Source organism: Neophocaena asiaeorientalis, unplaced genomic scaffold, assembly GCF_003031525.2.
Source record: "Neophocaena asiaeorientalis asiaeorientalis breed wild unplaced genomic scaffold, Neophocaena_asiaeorientalis_V1.1 scaffold83, whole genome shotgun sequence".
In the NCBI taxonomy this organism is placed as follows: domain Eukaryota; kingdom Metazoa; phylum Chordata; class Mammalia; order Artiodactyla; family Phocoenidae; genus Neophocaena; species Neophocaena asiaeorientalis.
The window spans coordinates 688,449-712,456 of NW_020172867.1; the positions used below are offsets into that span (position 1 = coordinate 688,449).

Sequence of the window (24,008 nt, forward strand, 5' to 3'; positions counted from 1 at the left end):
TAATTTTCAGCAGGTCCCTCTCTGAAGGCAGCTGACTTGATCTGGACTAGGTCAGATTTCACACTTGATTTCTCTGTCCACTGAGAAATGTACATCCTTCTGGGGGTGAACACACACATGTTCACACACACATCCAAACAACAAATACTGAGAGGACATTAGCAGTTGAGCCCATTGGCTAAACTATCTCCTGATAGTTGATGAACCAGGGGCCATCTCCTCTGTGATTAAACTGAGTCAGACTCATCTGTAATTAAGGCACTGTTAGAATGGGCTCACTTAAGCATGTAACTGCCTTAAAGTTTTGGTTTAAATTTTCTATAAATTAGAAATGAAATTTACAGTGATTTTTGCTTGCTTTAAAAAAAAAGTTTTTTGTTGTGTCTAACCTCATCACCCATCCCCTTTCAGAAAAATTAACAGAAAATAGTGAATGTGAAGGGAGAAGGACTTAGAACGTAGAGAGTTTTATCTCAGCGGTAAGAATGTGGGAGTGGCAAGAAATGTTTCTTCACCCTCATCTGGGTCAGATAATGTGTCTCTAGGAGTGCTGTTTCTAGAGGGCACCGTGGTACCCTGAGAGGAATAGACTTTGGAATGAGATATGGGTTCAGGTCCCAACCCTGCCAGTGGGCTAGTCACCTTCTTTGACCCTCAGTTTTCTCATCTGTAAAATGACCATAATCAGCACCACTTCATAGAATTGTGTTGACAAGTGTCTACTTCCTGTTGTACACTTCCCCTTTAGAGAAATAGTTTTCAATTTCAATTTGTTCTAAAAATCATGTAATTCTATAAAAAAATTACCCCTGGGCTTTTAACTCCGTAAGGCGGGGACCATGTCTTGTTTCCTACTATGTCACTGTTTCCTGGTTCCATGTCTGATATAAGGAAGGCCCTCCTTTTTGTCCCAGCTGCACATGACAGCTTTGTCAAAGGGCAACAGTAATCACCCACACAGTTTCTAGTTAACCAGACTAGGTTTGTCATAGAAGAGAAATAGTTAGGAAAATAAAAGAAATAATGAGTATTCTTCTTTAAATTGAAGCATAGTTGATTTACAACATTGTGTTAGTTTCAGGTGTACAACAAAGTGATTCAGTTACGTATATATTTTTTTCAGATTATTTTCCATTATAGGATATTACCGGATATTGAATATAGTTCCTTGTGCTATACAGTAAATCCTTATTGTTTATTTTATATATGGTAGTGTGCATCTGTTAATCCCGTACTCCTAAGTTATCCCTCCTCCCCAATTTGTGCCTCCCCCCCTTTCCCCTTTGGTAACTATAAGTTTGTTTCCTATGTCTGTGAATCTGTTTTGTACATAGATTCATTTGTGCTATTTTTTAGATTCCATATATAAATGATATAATATTTGTCCTTGTCTGGTTTACTTCACTTACTATGATTATCTCTAGGTCCATCCATGTTGCTGCAAATGGCAATATTTCATTCTTTTTCGTGGCTGAGTAGTATTCCACTGTGTGTGTGTGTGTGTGTGTGTGTATACCACTTCCTTATCCATTCATCTGTCATTGGACACTTAGGTTGCTTCCATGTCTTTGTAAATAATGCTGCTATGAGCATTGGGGTGCATACATCTTTTCGAATTAGAGTTCTCTTTTTTTTTGGATATATGCCCAGGAGTGGGATTGCTGGATCGTATTGGTATTTTTAGCTCTTTTTTTAGTTTTTAAAAGGACCTCCCTACTGGTTTCCATAATGGCTGCACCAGTTTACATTCCCACCGATAGCGCAGGAGGGTTCAGTAATGGGTACTTAACCTGTTATGAGAGTGTAGCTGTTTGCAAGACTAACCTTATATTTTCCTTGCAAATATAATCTTCAAATGTATGTTAACCAGCTGAGGGCTCTAGCAAATTATTTTTCACAAACCTGAAAGTGTAACTTTACATACACTTGCACTGTGCTTCTTAGTCTTTAAAGAGATTGATGCTCTAGAAAGTTTAAGAGTAAGATTTTTTAAAAGCACCTCATTAAGGAATTTTCAAAATGCAAATGATTTGATTCCTCCAGCAAATGATTTGGAAGTGGGAAGTGTGCTGTCAACCGATGGTAGTAACAGGCTAACGGCTGTTCCATTTTCTCCCAAGTTGGATGACCGAGGTTTCTTCCAGGGGTTGAATCCTGGCTTGGCTCCAATCATCAGGCTCTCAGAACATGTATCAAATATGAGTATGGCAAGGGGCCCACCGAGGAGGAAACAATTAAGGGGGTAGCCCAAGAGGACTGGGACCTGTGGACTGGTCACCCTCAGTGTGCCCCTGGAGAGCTCTGCAGGGAGTCAGAGAAAGGTAATGGAAGAGGGGCAAAAAGGGACAAGAAGGACACCAGTGGTAGAAAGTGACAGGAGAGAGACTGAACAGATGAGATACAGGAGTCTGAGTGACGAAGGCTAAAATGTGGCCTTTCAAAGGTTTGTAATTCAGCCTGTAGCAGTGAGTTGAACGTGTGTAAAATGTGCTTTTTATGTAGTGCAACATTGGATTGTGCCGTGAAGAAAATGTGATTTTTATAGTTGTCTTTGACTCTCCAGGTAAGTACATGGGAACTCAGAATATTAGAGAAACAGACAGGTCAAATACTAAAAATAGAAACAAATTTGGGTATAGACAATTCTGATATGGACAGAGTACATTTCACAGGAAAATCCGGGAGCGTGTCCCAACTCTTTATTGCTTGTAAAACTTTTTCTAATGATTAAAATTACCTGAATTCAGTAGGCCAGTGCTTAGACATGCTTTATTTCAGCTGAAATTTTTACTTCAGTGATATTTATCATTTTATTCCCAGTAATGTCCAACAGTGTGCTTTACACAGAGTAGGTGCTTAATAAATATTTGTTAAAAGAATGAATGAGTGACCAATATATCTCTTGTACTAGGATTTGATTTATATTACACAATAAGTAAAATTTTGTATTTTTTTCTCATTTTCCTATGTTGTTACTTATGTCAGCCTCATTTTCCTTCATTCACACCACAAAGCCTTTAGCAGAGCTTCTGAAAATGAGCATCAGATATTCGTTGTCTGCATCCAAATGTGAATTCTCCTGCACATTGCATAGTTCGGTATATAGAGTGGAGACTACTTGGTTTCTCTAAGAATAACCGTCTCATGATATGGGGATAGTAGTCAGTACACCGTCCACTACACAGAACACTGGTGACAGTACACACAGAAAGGGGCTGGGAGAGGTGGAGAAACAGCAGGTGACAAAGGTATCAAGAATCGGATGGACTACTGTTTCATTTGCTTTCATGATTTCTGTTTATATTTTTGTGGCTACACATGTAAGCAGGAGGGGAGGTGGAAAGCTAAGATTTCCCCTGATAGGGAGGAGTGTTTAGGTTTTTATTACAAGTTAACTCACAAGTTGAGCATTAAAATATTAATCAAAATTAATCAAAAGGTAAATCTGAAAAATGGGTTAAGTTCAACAGGGAAATAGTTCTCAAGCCATCTCAATGAGTTCACATGTAGAAGCCTATCCTTTCTCCTTTCGACCTCCAGGTGGTGCTGTTTACCCAGCCATGGCAAGCAGGTGCCCAGCCCCGTTTCCTTCCCCTAAGGTTCACAGCTGGGCTTTCATTTTTTCAAAATATTTTCAGTTTCCACAGATGTGTTCTTTTAAATGGTCAATAAATTTTTATAACCACTATTTGAAAACTTGCAAGATTATTGTGAATTGTGCTTCTTAACCAAGAATATTTTTTTTTATGTCCAGGACACACCCAGAGTTAGGTGTTTACATTTGTTCATTGGTCCTCTACCTTTCCTTGCTTCTTAGAACCCAGATTCAGTAACAGACATTTGGGCTGTTAGTAGAACTCATCACTCATCCAAGTCCCTTTAAACACTTTTGTAATTTAAAAATAGATTTCTAGTTCAGTTAAGACACCTCAACTCCATGGGCTTCTGAGTAAAGAACACCATCTTTATAGGAGTACTTTTATCCCCCAAAGCCAATGAGTGTTCCTAGCAGACCTGACCTGATTTTTTGGTGAGGGGGCGCTTGCCAGACACCCAGAAATGTTTTGATGATTTGAGGTCACCTTTCCAATGACACCCTGCAGTCCAATCCAAATTCCTCAAAAAAAAGTGTTCCTAGGAAAAAACTAAGAGGGAGTCATGGACAATTTCTTTCCATTTTAATAGATTTCAGTGGCAAGAATGGTGGGAATTTTGTTGTACGACGTGGAAATAGGATGGGAGTGCAATGGTATCAATTTTACCATCGACAAGGTTTGGAATTTTTAAGATTGGCTTTAAAAAATAACCAGTTAACATGCTTTTCTTGTCCTTTTTTCCTCTTTTCTGTCACAAGGGGTTTGTAAGCAAGCTGGATGAATTTATTCAATGGTTGAACGAAGCCATGGAAACCACTGAGAATTGGACACCTCCCAAAGCAGAGACGGATGGCCTTAAACTGTACCTGGAGACGCACTTGGTAGGCAAGATTATGCTGCTCTTGCTGTTAGTTAGGGAAGGATTTTAATGTGCTACTTGTTTGTTTATGGAGAATATCAGTTTTACTTATCAGAAGTTATTATATGCTAATAAACCAAGTTTTAATGGGGTAAACTGCAGAAGCTGAAAATTTATAGGTATTTTAAGTAATACTATGAAATCTAAATCCTCCATATTTCAAGCTATTTTTTCAAAACTTTTTCCATAAAGGTAAGTAATTATTTAAAAATATACCTTAGAAAATTGTACTAGACCTTTGCTCTCTAAAGTGACAATTGAAAGTTTTCCTCTTCTTAAAAAGAAAAAATGAAAGAGGTAATTTTGATGACCATTCTAAGTTTTCTAGAATTCTTGTAAAATTAATGAACCTCTCATTATCAAGAGAGTCTACTTTATCTGTTCTACATTGGGTTATTTTAATAAAATATTTAAAACGATGATCTCCATCATTTTTGCTGCTATGTGGATTTTTCAGCATATAATTAATACAACTGTCATTACACTGGTCCCTGTGCACAGGGAAATCCATGGAGAGGAAGTAGAAAACACTTGGATGAATATGCTTCTGAATATGTTAGAAGCAAGAATTATAGACTGGGGGACATTTGATGAACCTCATGAGGTTTTTACTGAATGCTTCAAATGGCCGATATCAATTATGAAGGGGTGGAAACCAAGTAGTGGAGTGTGATAAAGCATGAAGAAAAAGCACGTTGTCATAGGAAATGAAAATTCAAGCTTTAAGGATCTCATCTTTATTCCTTTCACTGATAGCATAAAATCGACAAAGGCAATGAACACGAATCCTTGGGTACCCAACTGTGGGGCTGATTTTCTGCCCCTCTTACATACTCAGAATTTGGATTGAGTAAACAGTGTGTGGGAGTCCTGCATGTATGTTAGTTCACAGGGTTCCAGAACGGTTCCCTGTGATATTAAATGAGAGAAGGAGAGAGAGGGAGAAGAGAGAAGGAGAGAAGAGGGGGAAGACAGAGAGGATGTTTTAGTTTTTTGCTGCTTGTGTTTTGCAGTGTATTTTATATCATTGCAAGAAAAACAGCCTCAAAATCCTATTGCTGCATGCAGATAGTCTTGTGAAAGATTAAAAAAAAATCACAAAACTGGTAGAAGATGCTTCTGTTTTTAGAGACCTGGGTTGATGGTGTGTAAAAATGCCAGTGACCCTAACCACCTCTCTTGTACGTGGGTTTTTAAATACTGCCCTTAGTATTCAATTCCCTGTTGAGTAGAGCCCTGATTTTTTTTTTTAAAGAGGGCATTTCATAATAGCAAGATAAAGATATTCAGTGCTTTATAAAGTAAATTGTATTAATTAGAATGTCAACTTTTCACTGGCATTGTTCTGACAGAAATTCTAATCTGTGTTTAAACAGGAGTATATGAACTTTATTTCACATTAAGTGTGCTGTCTTAATTTATCTTGATTTAATATTTTATGGAAGACACACATTTTGTTTTTGAGGTCCCAGAGGGCATGGGGACACAAAGGGCACTTTAACGCTAGACTATTTATTGAAATGAAAGCCAGGCTAGGAGAATATGAACCAAGGTCTCTCCTCTCTTTGGGAGTTGAGTGACACAACCTCTTTGTAACCAACGTGCACTCCTGGTCTCAAATCCGTACTACACAGTTCTTTACTTAGAATCCCTGTGTTGGCCTCTGTCTCATTCTAGCCCAACAGTATCCATTAGAACTTTCTGTGATGATGGAATATTCTATATTGCACATCCAGTGTGCAATAACTAACCACACCTATCTACTGAGCACTTGAAATGTGGCTAGAGCAACTGAGGAAATGCATTTTCTAACTCTAATTAACTTACGTTTGCATTTAAATTGCCACGGTGTCTTGTGATGACTGTATTCTAGTCCTGTAAATTGTGGAACTCTTTACAGATGTAATGAATGGCAAGTATCCAGTACCTGCCTCATAATGGCGTTCTCGGCCAAAATGTGAAAATCATTATCCCCTTTGCTGTGGATCTCTACCTCAGATCCACAACAAACAGCCCTTCTTAAAATGTTTATCTCTTAAAGAATAACCTTGTTCCCGCCTAATGGTCAACACTTTCTTGAATGAATTTTCTCCACCATCATGTCTGTGTTAGTTGGGCTAGAGATAACATGGGAACATCTTTACCTCTGCTTTGTGAATAGTGAGGGACTGTAATCTCCAGATTTGTTCACGGTTGTTAACTCACAATCTCAGGGGCTGAAATTATGAATAATACTGTTTAACAGTTACTGAAGACCTACTGTGTGTGGATTGCCATTGAATGATACTTAAAGACAATTACTGAGTCACTGTTTTACTGCATGCTGTGTCTGCTAGTCTAGATACAGCCTGTTGTTTAAACATCTTTCAAACAAACTCTGAGTTACTGTCTATCTGAGCACAGTGTCTATCTACATATCTCCTGAGCAATATTGTCATTTATATTTTTTATTGTATTTCCTTACTGTGGTGCTGAGTTAATATTAAGTTATTCTTCTCCAAAGAAGGCAAAAAATATCTACCTTTCCATAAAGAAAGTACACAACTAAGTCTAGAGATTTATATTTCTTAGTTCACACTGCATAAGTCATTACTGCTCCTTAATGAGTGGGCAAGAGGTATTTATTTGCAAGATTATCTAATATGTAGACTTAGGTACATGAATTTCATTAAACATCTCTATAGAGTCTATAATTTAAACATTAAACCAACAGATGTACAAGCCTCTGAGTCTGGTGTCTCCCCTGAGTTAATAATGTGTTAGAATAGTTGGCACCCTGCAATATTTATTATAAACAAAAGCAAATAAACAATAACAAAATTTGTACATTTATATTTTGATACTTAATTCAATTCTTTTCCATAATAGTAACCAAGGGTTTTCACCAACACAAATCAATTAAACCTTCACAATACCTTTATGAGAGATATGAAGGAGCTTTATTCTAACTGTAAGAAATACTGTGAAATTGCGATGATACATCAATGATTTTCCATGATAATTAATCATCTGCTTGCAACCTGGCTGCTCCTTCAAAAATACAATTCCTATCTTTTTATAAAATGACATTTGCAGGAAAATGTTTGAATTTTGCAAGTACTGAGCATATTGAACATTGCTCTTTGAAAACCACTTTTAAAATAGCATTGTATACATATGTTCTTGAATGGATTCCCTTCTTCTTCACCTCTGTCCACTTTTTTTTAACAGTTTCATTGAGGTATAGTTGGCATACTAAATTGTATATACTTAATGTAAACAATTTTGCAAGTTTTGACAAATTGACCAATGTATACACCCATGAAACCGTCACCACAGTCAAGGTGGTGAACATATCCATCACCTCCAAAAGCCTCTTCATGACCCTTTGTAATTGCTCCCTCCCTTCCCTCTCAGCTTTTCCTTCATCCCTAAGTAATCAAGGGTCTACTTTCTGTCACTGTTAGATTGTACTTTCTAGAATTTTGCATAAATGGAATCAAACAACATGTTCTCTTTCTCTCTCTATTTTTTTCTTCTTTGGTCTGGTTTCTTTCACCCAGCATACTTATTTTGATGTTGTATGTTCCAATTGTTCATTCATTTTTATTGCTGAATAGTATTCCATTGCATAGTTATAGCACAATTTGATTACCCATTCAACTGATGGTGGACACTAAGGTTGTTTCCCTCACCACCATTTTTATTGGCTAAAGAAGCAAAAGTCACCAAAAATTACATGTAAGTAGAAGCATCATAAATAGTTCTTTGCAGACTATTTAGATTTTTTTTCCTTTGAAAGAATTTATATTATCTTCAGAGTTAGACTGCTGAAGACTAAAGCAGCAGAGCATGACAGCAACTTCTCCCTCAAGAGATTACATTTCATGTCCGTTTGCTTCTGAAAAGATAACTGTCATCTCCCAAATAGTTTTTATCCATGCCTAATTCACAAAATAGTACCACATCATATGCAATCAATTGCAGGAAAACAAAGCAGAAGTTTTTTAAAAAATCTGTAGCCAATCAGAGTATCTAGTAGGAGAAAGCAAAGTCAAACTGACACCAGACATCTGTGCGATAATTAGGAAAAAGAGCCAAGCATAAAGGCCTGGCTTAAACTTGGGAGATAAATTTGCATAGGTAGCACCATGTCATGTTGGGCAAACATTAACCAACCACATAGAAATAGCCTTGGAAAAACAACATTCTTAATTCAATTTGATAAATGAGAAAACATGGGGGAAATGGTGATGATGAGTTCATATATGTTAAGCACCTGCGAGTGCCAGGCAGTTGTTTATGTGTTAGAAATACATGATGAATGAGTTTCGCTTCTTTCTTCTAGGGATTTGCAATCTAAGGGAGATGACCATAGAATAAACGTAGTCATCTTTGGACCCATAAATGACGAATGTAATATAATTTTGAGCAGTAAACTTCTTGTAGGATAAGCAAAGTACTGTTTGGAGCACAGAACAAAGTTTTATTGGTTCTTCCTCAGAGTAGGGAAGGCTCAGAGAGGTAATTTGATGTAGACCTCACAGGCCATATATGATTTGTTGGATAAAGAGGGGAGGAGAAGAGATGGGAGGATATTTTATGGGCAAGTAAGGGAGGTGGGGTGAGCCATGTGGTGTGGCTGAGGCTAAGTTGTGTCCTCCAGGTTAGGGCTGGGTGGTAAAAGAGATTGAATGTCCTTTTAATGGATTGAACTTTTCTCTGAGGGCAAAGGGGACTCATTGAAGGTTTGATTTTATTTTAAAACAGGAGAGTGACAAGAATCAACTGTAAATTCCATGGGGGAAGGGTCAGCTTGCCATAGATTAACTGGATAAGTCCATGGCTTAAATGAGAGAATAACAATGGGCATAATGGAAAATGGATTGGAGTATAACAGTCTGCCCTTGAAGGGTCTGAAATTTTTTCCTCATTCCTTATTGTGTCATTACTCTAAGTACTTATAAAAACAGACTGAATTAAACTAATAATATGACTGGCTAACAAAAGCTCAGTACAGATGTTTTCCTGCCATCTATATTTAGGTATTTATATCATTTTTTAAAAAATAGCTTTCATTTGTATCATAAGAAAAACAATGTACTTCTCACAAAGTTTTTAGTCATACCAGAAAATTTCCCAAAATACATTCAGCTGCGTTTCTTTTGCTTGCCCTTCTGTGTCTACCTGTGTTCCATTTCTCATTGCTTGAAGTGAAGAGATGACAGGCTCTCCATTTTCCCACTTTCCGATGCCCACCTCTCCCTGCCTACCCTCCTCTGCTGAGAGGACAGGCAGCTCTGGCCCAAGAAAGCTGAGCTTCACAACACGAGCAGCTACCACATGCCTGTACTCTTCAGTTAACAACAGACACTCGATCACGCTTCAAAAGCCTAAGCTGTCTCAATTTGGCTGCCACCTCCCCTCAGCCTTGCTGAGTAGGGCTGGTGGCCTCATAGGAGCTTTGCAGTTCCATTTGCTTGTCACCCTTGATTCCTGTCAGTTTAAGGTGAGTAGCTGAGAGTTTATCAGGGAGAAGCATTACTTCTGTTTGAGGGATTTGAGATACTCGACTCCCAGCCTTGAGTTACTTACTTTGGTAGCTTGTGGATGAAAGATCTGCTGGAAATTTATAGCACTTAGGCATTTTGAGGTTGATGCCTGGGGAGAGGAGGCTCATCTTGGACATGTGAAAGTCCTGGACCACATTCTTTTGCTCATATAACTTATTCTGTGCATCTAGGAGACAAATAGTGTTGTCTTCCCTTTTCAGTTAAAAAGGATCCCTGAACTGTTCCAAGCACCTGGGAACATACTTTTTGCCTGACTCAATTTCGAGACTCTTGTTCCCATCATTTTAAAAATTGCTGTCGGAGATTGGATCAAGGTGGTGGAGTAGAAGGATGTGCGCTAACTCCCTCTTTCGAGAGCACCAGAATCACAACTAACAGCTGAACAATCATCGGCAGAAAGACAGTGGAACTCACCAAAAAAGATATCCCACATCCAAAGACAAAGGAGAAGCCACAATGGTACGGTAGGAGGGGCGCAATCACAATAAAATAAAATCCCATAACTGCTGGGTGGGTGACTCACAAACTGGAGAACACTTATGCCACAGAAGTCCACCCACTGGAGTGAAGGTTCTGAGCCCCACATCTGGCTTCCCAAGCTGGGGGTCCGGCAACAGGAGGAAGAATTCCTAGAGAATCAGACTTTGAAGGATAGTGGGATTTGATTACAGGACTTCTACAGGACTGGGGGAAACAGAGACTCCACTCTTGGAGGGCACACACAAAGTAGTGTGTGCACTGGGACCCAGGGGAAGGAGCAGAGACCCCAGAGGAGACTGAACCAGCCCTACCTGCTAGTGTTGGAGGGTCTCCTGCAGAGGCGGCGGGTGGCTGTGGCTCACTGTGAGGACAAGGATACTGGCAACGGAAGTTCTGGGAAGTACTCCTTGGCATGAGCCCTCCCAGAGTCTGCCATTAGCCCCACCAAAGAGCTGGGTAGCCTCCAGCGTTGGGTGGCCTCAGGCCAAACAAGTAACATGGAGGGAACCCAGCCCCACCCATCAGCAGAGAAGCAGATTAAAGTTTTACTGAGCTCTGCCCACCAGAGCAACACCAGCTCTACCCACCAGTCCCTTCCATCAGGAAACTTGCACAAGCCTCTTAGATAGCCTCATCCACCAGAGGGCAGACAGCAGAAGCAAGAAGAACTACATTCTTGCAACCTGTGGAACAAAAACCACATTCACAGAAAGATAGACAAGATGAAAAGGCAGAGGGCTACGTACCAGATGAAGGAACAAGATAAAACCCCAGAAAAACAACTAAATGAAGTGGAGATAGGCAACCTTCCAGAAAAAGAATTCAGAATAATGATAGTGAAAATGATCCAGGACCTCGGAAAAAGAATGGAAGCAAAGATCCAGAAGGTGCAAGAAATGTTTAACACAGACCTAGAAGAATTAAAAAAGAAACACTAGAAGAATTAAAGAACAAACAAACAGAGATGAACAGTACAGTAACTGAAATGAAAATTACAGTAGAACAAATTAATAGCAGAATAACTGAGGCAGAAGAACGGATAAGTGACCTGGAGGACAGAATGGTGGAATTCACTGCCGCAGAACAGAATAAAGAAAAAAGAATGAAAAGAAATGAAGACAGCCTAAGAGACTTCTGGGGCAAAAATAAATGCAACAACATTCGCATTATAGGGGTCCCAGAAGGAGAAGAGAGAGAGAAAGGACCAGAGAAAATATTTGAAGAGATTATGGTCGAAAACTTCCCAAACAAGGAAAGGGAAATAGCCACCCAAGTCCAGGAAGCACAGAGAGTCCCAGGCAGGATAAATCCAAGGAGAAACATGCCGAGACACATAGTAATCAAACTGACAAAAATTAAAGACAAAGAAAAATTAATGAAAACAACAAGGGTAAAATGACGAATAACATACAAGGGAACTCCCATAAGGTTAACAGCTGATTTCTCAGCAGAAACTCTAAAAGCCAGAAGAGAGAGGCATGATATATTTGAAGTGAAGAAAGGGAAGAACCTACAACCAAGATTACTCTGCCCGGCAAGGATCTCATTGAGATTTGACAGAGAAATCAAAAGCTTTACAGACAAGCAAAAGCTAAGAGATTTCAGCAACACCAAACCAACTCTACAACAAATGCTAAAGGAACTTCTCTAAGTGGGAAACACAAAAAAAGAAAAGGACCTACAAAAACAAACACAAAGCAAGTAAGAAAATGATAATAGGAGCATACATATCAATAATTACCTTAAATACGAACGGATTAAATGCTCCAACCAAAAGACACAGGCTTGCTGAATGGATACAAAAACAAGACCCATATATATGCTGTCTACAAGGGACCCACTTCAGACCTAGGGACACATACAGACTGAAGGTGAGGGGGTGGAAAAAGTTATTCCATGCAAATGGAAATCAAGGGAAAGCTGGAGTAGCAATATTCATATCAGATAAAACAGACTTTAAAATAAAGAATGTTACAAGAGACAAGGAAGGACACTACATAATGATCAAGGGATCAGTCTAAGAAGAAGATATAACAATTACATATGCACCCAACATAGGAACACCTCAATATGTAAGGCAACTGCTAACAGCTATAAAAGAGGAAATCGACAGTAACACAACAACAGTGGAGGACTTTAACAGCTCACTTACACCAATGGACAGATCGTCCAGACAGAAAATTAATAAGGAAGCACAAGCTTTAAATGACACATTAAACAAGATGGACTTTATTGATATTTATAGGACATTCCATCTAAAAACAGAAGATTAATCTTTCTTCTCAAGTGCAAACAGAACATTCTCCAGGATAGATCACATCTTGGGTCACAAATCAAGCCCTAGTAAATTTAAGAAAATTGAAATCATATCAAGCATCTTTTCTGACCACAACGCTATGAGATTAGAAATCAATTACAGGGAAAAAAACGTAAAAAACACAAACACATGGAGGCTAAACAATATCTTATTACATAACCAAGAGATTGCTGAAGAAATCAAAGAGGAAATTAAAAAATGTCTAGAGACAAATGACAATGAAAACATGACGATCCAAAACCTATGGAATGCAGCAAAAGCAGTTCTAAGAGGGAAGTTTATAGCAATGCAAGCCTACCTCAAGAAACAAGAAAAATCTCAAATAAACAATCTAACCTTACACCTAAAGGAACTTGAGAAAGAAGAACAAACTAAATGCAAAGTTAGTAGAAGGAAAGAAATCATAAAGATCAGAGCAGAAATAAATGAAATAGAAAACAATAGCAAAGAAAATAAAACAAAAAGCTGGTTCTTTGAGAAGATAAACAAAATTGATAAACCATTAGCCAGAGTCATCAAGAAAAAGAGGGAGAGGACTCAAATCAATAAAATTAGGAATAAAAAAGGAGACGTTACAACAGACACAGCAGAAATACAAAGCATCCTAAGAGACTACTACAAGCAACTCTATGCCAATAAAATGGACAACCTGGAAGAAATGGACAAATTCTTAGAAAGGGGGAACCTTCCAAGACTGAACCAGGAAGAAATAGAAAACATGAAGAGACCAATCACAAGTAATTAAATGGAAACTGTGATTAAAAATCTTCCAACAAACAAAAGTCCAGGACCAGATGGCTTCACAGGTGAATTCTATCAAACATTTAGAGAAGAGCTAACACCCATCCTTCTCAAACTCTTCCAAAAAATTGTAGAGGAAGGAACACTCCCAAACTTATTCTATGAGGCCACCATCACCCTGATACCAAAACCAGACAAAGATACTACAAAAAAAGAAAATTAAAGACCAATATCACTGATGAATATAGATACAAAAATCCTCAACAAAATAGTAGCAAACAGAATCCAATAACACATTAAAAGAATCATACACCATGATCAAGTGGGATTTATCCTAGGGATGCAAGGATTCTTCAATATACACAATTCACTTAATGTGATAAACCATATTAACAATTTGATCATCTCAATAGGTGCAGAAAGACCTTTTGACAAAATTCAATACCCATTTATGATTAAAACTCTTCAGAAAGTGGGCATACAGAGAACCTACCTCAACATAATAAAGGCCATATACGACAAACTCACAGCAAACATCATTCTCAATGGTGAAAAACTGAAACCATTTCCTCTAAGATCAGGAATCAGACAAGGATGTCTACTCTCACCACTGTTATGCAACATAGTTTTGGAAGTCCTAGCCACAGCAATCAGAGAAGAAAAACAAATAAAAGTACAGAAATTGGAAAAGAAGAAGTGAAACTGTCACTGTTTGCAGATGACATGATACTATACATAGAGAATCCTAAAGATGCTACCAGAAAACTACTAGAGCTAATCAATGAATTTGGTGAACTAGCAGGATACAAAATTAATGCACAGAAATCTCTTGCATTCCTATACACTAATGATGAAAAATCTGAAAGAGAAATTAAGGAAACACTGCCATTTACTGTTGCAACAAAAAGAATAAAATACTTGGGAATAAACCTACCTAAGGAGACAAAAGACCTGTATGCAGAAAACTATAAGACACTAGTGAAAGAAATTAAAGATGATAGAAACAGATGGAGAGGTATACCATGTTCTTGGATTGGAAGAATCAATATTGTGAAAATGACTATATTACCCAAAGCAGTCTACAGATTCAATGCAATCCCTATCAAATTACCAATGACATTTTTCACAGAACTAGAACAAAAAATCTTAAAGTTTGTATGGAGACACAAAAGACCCTGAATAGCCAAAGCTGTTTTTAGGGAAAAAAACGGAGCTGGAAGAATCAGACTCCCTGACTTCAGACTATACTACAAAGCTACAGTAATCAAGACAATATGGTACTGGTACAAAAACAGAAATATAGATCAATGGAACAGGATAGAAAGTCCAGATATAAACCCACGCACCTATGGTCACCTAATCTATGACAAAGGAGGCAAGGGTATACAATGGAGAAAAGACAGTCTCTTCAATAAGTGGTGCTGGGAAACCTGGACAGCTACATGTAAAAGAATGAAATTAGAACACTCCCTAACACCATACACAAAAGTAAACTCAAAATGGATTCAAGACCTAAATGTAAGACTGGACACTATAAAACACTTAGGGGAAAACACAGTAAGAACACTCTTTGACATAAATCACAGCAAGATCTTTTTCAGTCCACCTCCTAGAGTAATGGGAATAAAAACAAAAATAAACCAATGAGACCTAATGAAACTTAAAAGCTTTTGCAAAGCAAAGGAAACTACAAACAAGACAAAAAGACAACCCTCAGAATGGGAGAAAATATTTACAAATGTATCAACCGACAAAGGTTTAATCTCCAAAATATATAAACAGCTCATGCAGCTCAATATTAAAAAAACAAACAACCCAATGAAAAAATGGGCAGAAGACATAAGTAGACATTTCTTCAAAGAAGACAAACAGGTAGCCAAGAAGCACATGAAAACGTGCTCAACATCACTAATTATTAGAGAAATGCTAATCAAAACTACAGTGAGGTATCAGCTCACACCAGTTAGAATGGGCATCATCAGAAAACCTACAAACAACAAATGCTGGAGAGGGTGTGGAGAAAAGGGAACCCTCTTGCACTGTTGGTGGGAATGTAAATTGATACAGCCACCATGGAGAACAGTGTGGAGGTTCCTTAAAAAACTAAAAATAGATTTAGCTTATGACCCAGCAATCCCACTCCTGGGCATATACTCTGAGAAAACCATAATTCAAAAAGACACATTAACCCCAATGTTCATTGCAGCACTATTTACAGTAGCCAGGTCATGGAAGCAACCTAAATGCCCATCGACAGACAAATGGATAAAGAAGATGTGGTTCATACATACAATTGAATATTACGTAGCCATAAAAAGGAACGAAATTGGGTCATTTGTAGAGACGTGGATAGATCTAGGGACTGTCGTACGGAGTGAAGTAAGTCAGAAAGAGAAATACAAATATCGTATATTAACGCACATATGTGGAGCCTAGAAAAATGATACAGATGAACCAGTTTGCAGGGCAGAAATAGAGACACCGATGTAGAGGACAAACGTATGGACACCAAAGGGGGAAAGTGGTGGTAAGTGGGGTGGTGTGATGAATTGGGAGATTGGGATTGACATGTATACACTAATATGCATAAAGTGGATAACTAATAAGAACCTGCTGTATAAAAATATAAATTAACTAAAATAATTTTAAAAAGATAAAAATTGCTGTCACCCAGACATTTTACCGATTTATTACTTTATTCTTTTTCTTTAGAATGTGATGACTGTTTTAAAGTAGAATGACAGAGAAATACTGGATTTATTGAGCACTTGCTATTTAGGGTCATGGTATGCTAAGCACTGAAGAGGCAGTTTGCAGACTGCCTTGTGCTATGAGGGTTTATGCACTATCGGAGGACACCATGTATGGACAAGAGCCTGTGTGTGACCTAACTCACTTGAGCCAGGTTGCTGTCACCCACTCTCTGTCTCCCTGTGTAGACCCATGTGCAGATCTTACTTATCTACCGTGTTACATGGAATTTTGGAATCTTGAAGCAATTCACCTGGCACAAATGATATTAAGATAAAAGTTTCAGGCCTGAAACAGATCTTTACTCTAGCCAGAAAAATGCCTGTCGTATCTACTGAAGGTTGTTGTGAAGATCGCATAAACCTGTTGTAAGTGAGGATGCTTTGTTCATTTTGGGGGAGTTGTGCGCACCCCTCGGAGACCCTGAGAACAGGTGGTGTGAGAATCTCGGGTGTTCCTAGAGAGGTTGAATCTCTCCCCACCTACCCTGCCCTAATGATTCACCTGTGACTGTCACCTCCTTGAGGGACTGCTTGTGTCTTTTTGGTGTCTGCTCTGACACCCTACCCTGCACATGCATAAAAAGTACTAAACAAATCTGTTAAATGAATAAATGAGCACTTGTGAAAACAGTGTTACAGCCATTACAGCAGCAAATTATAACTAATAGTATAAATCATCAAACAATAACTGAGAATGTCTGCAAGGTAAATTATTTCCTCTACAGTTTCCAAATCAAAATGGACTCTGGTCACAGAGCTTTCTGGGTATTGTCTGGTATATTTGTGACAAGAAAAACACCTATGAGGGAGAAAATAGGATAGTTTCTTCTGCTTTCAGGGTGTAATTCATCCCCTTTGGCAAAAAACACAAGGAAAATAAAATGTTAACTCAGGTATTAGAAAGGTTAAAATTCCACAGGTTAACATTACTATTTCAAAAGATGAAGACTGTATGACTACACAGGATGTTAATGACTTGACATTACGAAATTTATTAAATTTATTTTTAAAGCAATTTGGTTCCCCCTCTCAAATGCATGAAGCATCTGGGAGTTGGAATAGATCTTCCCCAGGCTGCCAAACACATTTTTTAATGAAACTGGAGTCCTTCAGGGATTGTCCTAAATCCACATAATATTCTTAGGTCTTGGTGTTTGCACTGGGACCTGTATATTAACAGATGTACGTGTGAATAATATACTTATATCCATCCATCACCTTGGTGACTCCACATCTGTAGGGGCTGCTGCACATCAATTATTCCACCGCAAGAGGTAGAGAGATATTTGGGCCAGCATTGACCTCTTTTTCAATTAGGGCCTCAGAGCAGTGTGTTCTGGAAGTGACATGGTCCCTTTAGACAGAACCTCTGCAAATCCATTTGGCCTAATGTGACCACGCTGGGAAGTCAATGTGATTACCTGTGCCAGGTGTGGAGGTAGCATGCAGAAAAGCAAATGAAAATTTGGTCACTAAGAGGCACCGTCAACATTCAGAATCTCTCCCATCTGTCTAATCCTTGAATAAGATATTAGCAAGTCTATCAAAAAAAGAATGCCAGCCTTAGTAAAACATATTTACCTTCCACAAAAAAATGCAACTGCTTGTTTGAAAGAAATTGTGATTTGGTTGAGGAGCTAAATTCACTTTCGAATGCTTGGAAATGTTTTTATTATCTGCGGTTTCAGGAAAAAAATGTTTCCTCAGGAAGAACAAGGATTTTTGTCTTTATATCTTAGTGCCTTTTTTAAAAAAGGAAAACAGTGTTTTTATAATGCTTATCTTTTTGTTCATGAACTTGGAACATCTTTCTCAAGCGTACATAGCGCTTTCAATTTTTTAAAGCTTCTGATATTATACGTGGTGGTGTGTTGCATATTGTCATAACCAATAAATCAATGACAAATGTAGCCACTTCATTTTGTTGGGGAGATATATAATTGTGGTGGTGGCTGACCATTTATTTAATTATGTGGTAAGTACCATATGATGAGAGGGTAAAGTTAAATTGATGATTTGGGCTATCTCAGCCAGGGTACAGTTTACATGGCAATTACACCGGGATCATCTAAGTGTAATTGGCAAGTAATTTTGTAAGCGAAGGAACATGACAGCTCATTTACATGGCGTTCAATGAGTAAAATTTGGGGACATTTATCAACCACCTCCAAGTGAAGAGTGATTGCACCAGTATAGCCCAAAATACTATAGGCAGCATTTTGAAAGCTTCGTGGAAGGTTTTTGGTACGAATCTTCATTCATTTGCTCCTTGAACATTTATTAGGTGTGTGCTATATGCCAGGCACTGTCCTAGGCATTGAAGATACAAGCACAAATGAAAAGTGAAGTTCTACTTTCAACTCATGGGTGGGAAGTAGACCCATCATCAGTAGTTATACAACAGTGTAGTAAGTAGAGGTTCGAGCTCTGCAGTTACTGTGGATGCTGAGGAGGGGAAACCAGGAGGCTGGAAGATGGTCAGGGAAAACTTGCTAGCAAGGGTGACACCTGAGATGAATTTTAAAGGATGAGCAGGGCCGAGCCAGGGGAGGGGAAAAAGGACTTTTCAGGCAGAGGTGCAAGCAAGAGCAGAATCTTAAACGACCAAGATGACTGATGTGAGCTGGTACATTTCAAGGCAGACCTGGGACCCAAGAGGCAGACTTGAGTGGGATCCCAGAGACTCTGTAGGTCATGCTGGAGGCTGGACCTTATCCTGCAACCTGGGGAAGACATCGGAGGCATTTAACAAGAGTTGTTTTGTAGACAGAACATTCTGTGTAATAAAATGTTTTTATTGAGCTATTACAATATGCCAGGCTCTGTTCTACAGGTATCAAGGCATTTCATCCTCACAGCAACCCCATGAGATAGGCACTGACATATCCCCCTTTTTACCTTTGAAGAAACTGAGTACAAAGAGATTGCCCCAAGCTACACAGGGGGTGATGGAGGAGCCAGGATTTGAACCCAGGCTTGTCCAACTCCAGAGCCCATGCTTGTCCCCAGCACCCACACCATGTCATTAGTCCCCTTGATAAAATCAACTGCAACCCCCTGTTTTTAAGATACACATTCCCCACCTCCTGTCCCCGCCGATAGACTGTGAGCTCTATGAGGCCAGGAACTATATTTATCTTGCTCACAGCCATATCCCTCAAGCTTAGGATGATTGCCTGCACCTTCATAGGCATGCCACAAATAAAGAAAAAAATGTAGTTTTGAGGGGGTTATGACTGGAGGCTGTTGAAGTCAGCCTGGCAAGGGATGATGATGAGGGCCTGAATCTAAGGCAGTGTTAGTTGATACAGAGAGGTGAGGATAGAGAAATAAATTGTCAGGGCTTGGTGATTGACTGGACGTGTGGATTTTGTTGGCATATCCTCACAGTGTTTCTGATCTCCAACTCCTATGCTGGAGAGATGACTTGGCAAAAGAATCCGAAGCTGAGGGAAGCTTGTGCTCCTATTCACAGAGCTCTCAAATTCCTGAGAAGAAACGTTGCGGACTCAGGATGAGAAGTTAGAAGAAATTTCCCTGGAGATAGTTAAAAATAGAATGAACACATCTGCCTGGGATGTGGAGGGACAGAGCTGCCCTAGGGTAGATGAATAGTTAGACGGCCTTTGGGATTTTTCCCGCTTTGAAAATTTTCTGCTTTAGAATAAAAATTCTCCTGAGCCACCTGTGCTTAACTGTGTGGCTTAAAGATAAAATCGAAATGTCCAAGAAATGGAAAATATTGAGTCCAAATGCCTGGATTGTAGGTAAAGAAACAGAAGCCCAGAAGGGTTAGATGACTTGTCCAAGGGCACACAAAAGGAAGACTCAGATCACTGGTCTCTCAGTCCCCTGCTCTCTGGACTCTCAGAGAGCAGCATCTGTGTTTGGGTGCCCCCCTGTGCTGGGTGGTGGCCCAAAAGCAAAGAGAACCTGGTATCTGTACTTGAGTTCAGAGAGCCTCAACAGTAAGTGCCACTTGTCACCTAAAAATGCCATAAAGTACCACTTGCTACACAGAACATTTGGAAAATAGAGAAAATGAATTTAAAAAGTCTATAATGATTTTTCTTTAGCCCCACTCATTGCCAAGCACTGCTTCAATGCTTTACAATCATTATCTCTAATTCTTACAACTTGGAAGTTAGATTGTATTACTTGTCATTTTATGTTTCAGAAAGCTAAAGCGCTGAGAATTCATTCCATTAAGACCAAGCTATGTTAACTCTAAGTCCTACCCTGCACAAGTGGTGTTAACATTTTGTTGCATTTCCCTATAGTCTTTTTCTGCACACTGGGACTATCCATTTACATAGTTACAGTTTAATCATGGATACAATTTGAACTTTCATTTTTTGACTTGTAATGTGTTCTATCTATTTTTCATGTGATTTCATAGTCTTCATTTTAATGGCTGTATAATGTCTTAGCAAGTTTTTCGGAGGTTCTTAAACAAAAATATTTACTCATGAAAATCTTTCCATTTTTGGCACATGTGGCATTTGGAAGGTATATTTTATATTTTGAGGACCATCTGACCATCCTCTATGGATGGCACTGGGCAGAGCAGGAGAGAAACTGCCAGGCTGTGCACAGAGGATCATGACTTTCTTCCCCACCAAGAGCCCCTCTGGGAATGCAGGATGGTGCTGGGCACAGCTCAGATGGAGCCCGGGTGGAGACGGCCTAAGGCAGATAGCAGGTGACTTTTCAAGCCTCTGCTTTTCTGACTGAACACACATTCCTCCTCCTGCCCTTGAGAAAAAGCAAGTTTTCATTTTCTTAGGGTAGTAAAAATCTTTTGTGTGAAGAAAATGTGTCATCAAGTGTCTTATTCATCAGCATATATAGCATCTCTTTAAAATGACAGTGGGAGTAAAAGTTCATCAGTTCAATATGTCTTTCACATTTGGAGACTCCTGACTAATAAACCTCTGGTATTTATCATCAGAACAGCCAAAGAACTGAAATCTGGCACATGCTGTTCTCACGCACTGAGAAAAACTTAAAAAGACAGAAGATTTTCTCCATTTTTCCTTCTTCCATTCATTTAGAAGAAAAAACATACCTTTTTTTAATTAAAAAAAAATATGAGCATACAGAAACATCTGGCGTCCATTACCATAGCAGCCTCCTAAATGGCCTCCTTGTCTGCCCTTCTAAAGTCAACTCTATAAAAGCCAGAAAGATGTTTCTAGAACACAGAACTGTACCGCTCACCCTCCCATGTTGTTGACCTCTTCTTCCATGACTCTTATGGCTCTTGGAGTTAAATACCATGTGTAGCTGCAGCTCCCACATCCCCTGCTTCCACCTTGTCCCAGCCATACCAAGCTGCTTCTGGCTCCTCTATTCCTGCTGCAGTAGAGCGTGTCTCCAGCCCCACAGGCAAATCAATCCTTTCTTCCCAAGCTCCCTGCCAGCCTCTGCAGAACCTGGTTCCCAGCTTGAGCTCCCATAGCAGCTATCTAGCACTATCACACTCATACGGAATGTAGCCTACAATCTTATTTTTACTTGGCCTGCGTGATACTTTAATTTTAAAAAATTAAATCTCATTGGGCATGCATATCGCTGTTCAGTTTAAGGCCCTGCCACTGTCTGTTATACATCAAACCCCAATTACATATTTATTCTGTGCTGGGTCATATAAGGCTACTTGCTTTTGATCTGTTTTACCCAACAGACTATAAGTGGTGTGTGCTGGAATTGGGTATTGTTAATTTTTGTGTCTATAGGCCTGGCAGAGACTGCTCAATAAATATCTGTTGTATTAATTTATGCTTTTTTTAAAAGCATATATTATGTCGGGAGAGATGCAGTAACTCTTTTTGGCCTCTCTGTTCACAAACATTATAAAATTCATGGACCTCAGTGGACCTGGCAGACACTAACAGTATTCCATGGGGATGACAGAAAGTCTATGTTCATGATGTGATTCTGCTCAAACCTAGACATTTTGGATCTTTAAGCTTCTGAATGTGATTGTGGCCTTCCCACTACTTCCTGTACCAGGAGATTCATATCAATTCTTATGATCCCTCATGAGTAACTATCTTCATGTTTGTCATAGTTTTGTGCATCAAGGTGTACATTTCCTTGGTTTCATTTCATATCCACATGATCTCCATACTTCCATCAAACTGGGATCTTCAGAAATTTGAATGGAATAGGATAAGATGTAGTTTTTTATCTACTTAGTAAGGTGTGATCATGATTAAAGTACAATCAGTGTGCTTACCTGAATTTGGATCCTGACAAGGAGTAATGCACCCATGTCTATAGATGCTGGTGAGGCTAGGAATACCCATTGGTCAACCTGTGACGTATCATCTTTTTGATAATCTAGTTCTTTGTCTCAGCCACTGTATTTTTCATGTCCTTAGTTATTCTCATCTAGATGTTCAGTTTCATGCTGCTGTAAAGACACAAAAAAGATGGGGTGTCTCACAGGTCCCAGATTACTCATATTTATGGAATTTCACATAATTATCAATGATGTAGATCTGTGGTACCTGTCTATGGCCATGTTGTTGCCGTAAATTAAATCTCCAGAGAATGCCCTGCATTTTCAGGGAGTGCTATGGATGTTGCAAAGGGACTATATACCATAAGGCATTGCTGAGGAAACATGTTAGTAGCACAAGAATGGAAATGTGTCCAGGTATCAAGTTCAAAAAAAAAAGAAAAGAAAAAACTCTTTCACCTAAGCTTCCTTCCCTAGGGAAGAAGTGGGGGCAGAATGGGGAGAGTTTATTACAGAATCCTTTAGCAGCCAGAAATTTCATTGACAATGTTCTTAATGTGCCTGCTTGCCTGCCTTCTCAGAGGCCCATTGTGAATTCCTTACTTGATATTATTAATGGTTAATGGATGCACCGGAAAATTAAGCAATATTGTACCATTTGGGTAATAGTTATATTAAATGGTTCTTTCCTATAGCATAAAGCTTATCTTTTTTTAATAATGAATACTTCATCTTTTCCAATGTCCTAATCAAATGCTTCCACATCATCTTGAGGCAGAACCAGATCCAGCTGCATCTATTCTATGCTATTGGCTTCAATTATGTCAAATTGTCCAACCTACCCACAGGTCCTAAGGTTCTCTTTTGCTGAGACGTAGGCCTGATGCACGTCTTCAGAAGCTCATGATTACCAACCATTCAGCACTAGTCTGTTGTAAGTAAACAGAGAATCAAAGAGAACACTAGGCTAATTTTACAGTTATGAGGAAATCTCTAGAATAGATTTCTTCCTCAATGTTGGCATTCTCGGGTTGATCTCAAGTATTTTTCTTTTCCATGTCCATTTTTCCCTGAAACACAAACATGTACCTCAGTCTGCATGGCATTCCTTCAGAGTTGATGATTTCCACTGCAGTGGCAAAAAGTAAATTACAGTCGTGTTTTGTCTATAAATAATAGTTATTTAATTTTTAATAGCTATTATATCGTTTGGATTGACCAGAAGCATCAGGCTTCTGATATATTGCCATACTTTATTTTATTCAACCAAATACCTGTAGCTGAAAGAGGGCAATACAAGAAATAGTGAACAACCCTTGGGGAAACCAGTAAGTCTCTTTCTGCCATATTATGCTGAAACTTTACTGTTTCTTATGCTTCTAGTAAGATGAAATGATTCATCA

General features: G+C 38.8%; 1 protein-coding gene across 1 annotated transcript in view; it reads left to right on the forward strand.

Moving 5' to 3' along the window:
* Window positions 1–24,008, forward strand: part of AKAP6 (A-kinase anchoring protein 6) — a 569,716-nt gene that overhangs the window by 327,075 nt on the left and 218,633 nt on the right. Inside the window, exon 9 of the mRNA XM_024742005.1 lies at window positions 4,355–4,477. Within this exon, the coding sequence (XP_024597773.1) occupies window positions 4,355–4,477 (123 nt within the window). The remainder of the gene's footprint in view (window positions 1–4,354; window positions 4,478–24,008) is intronic.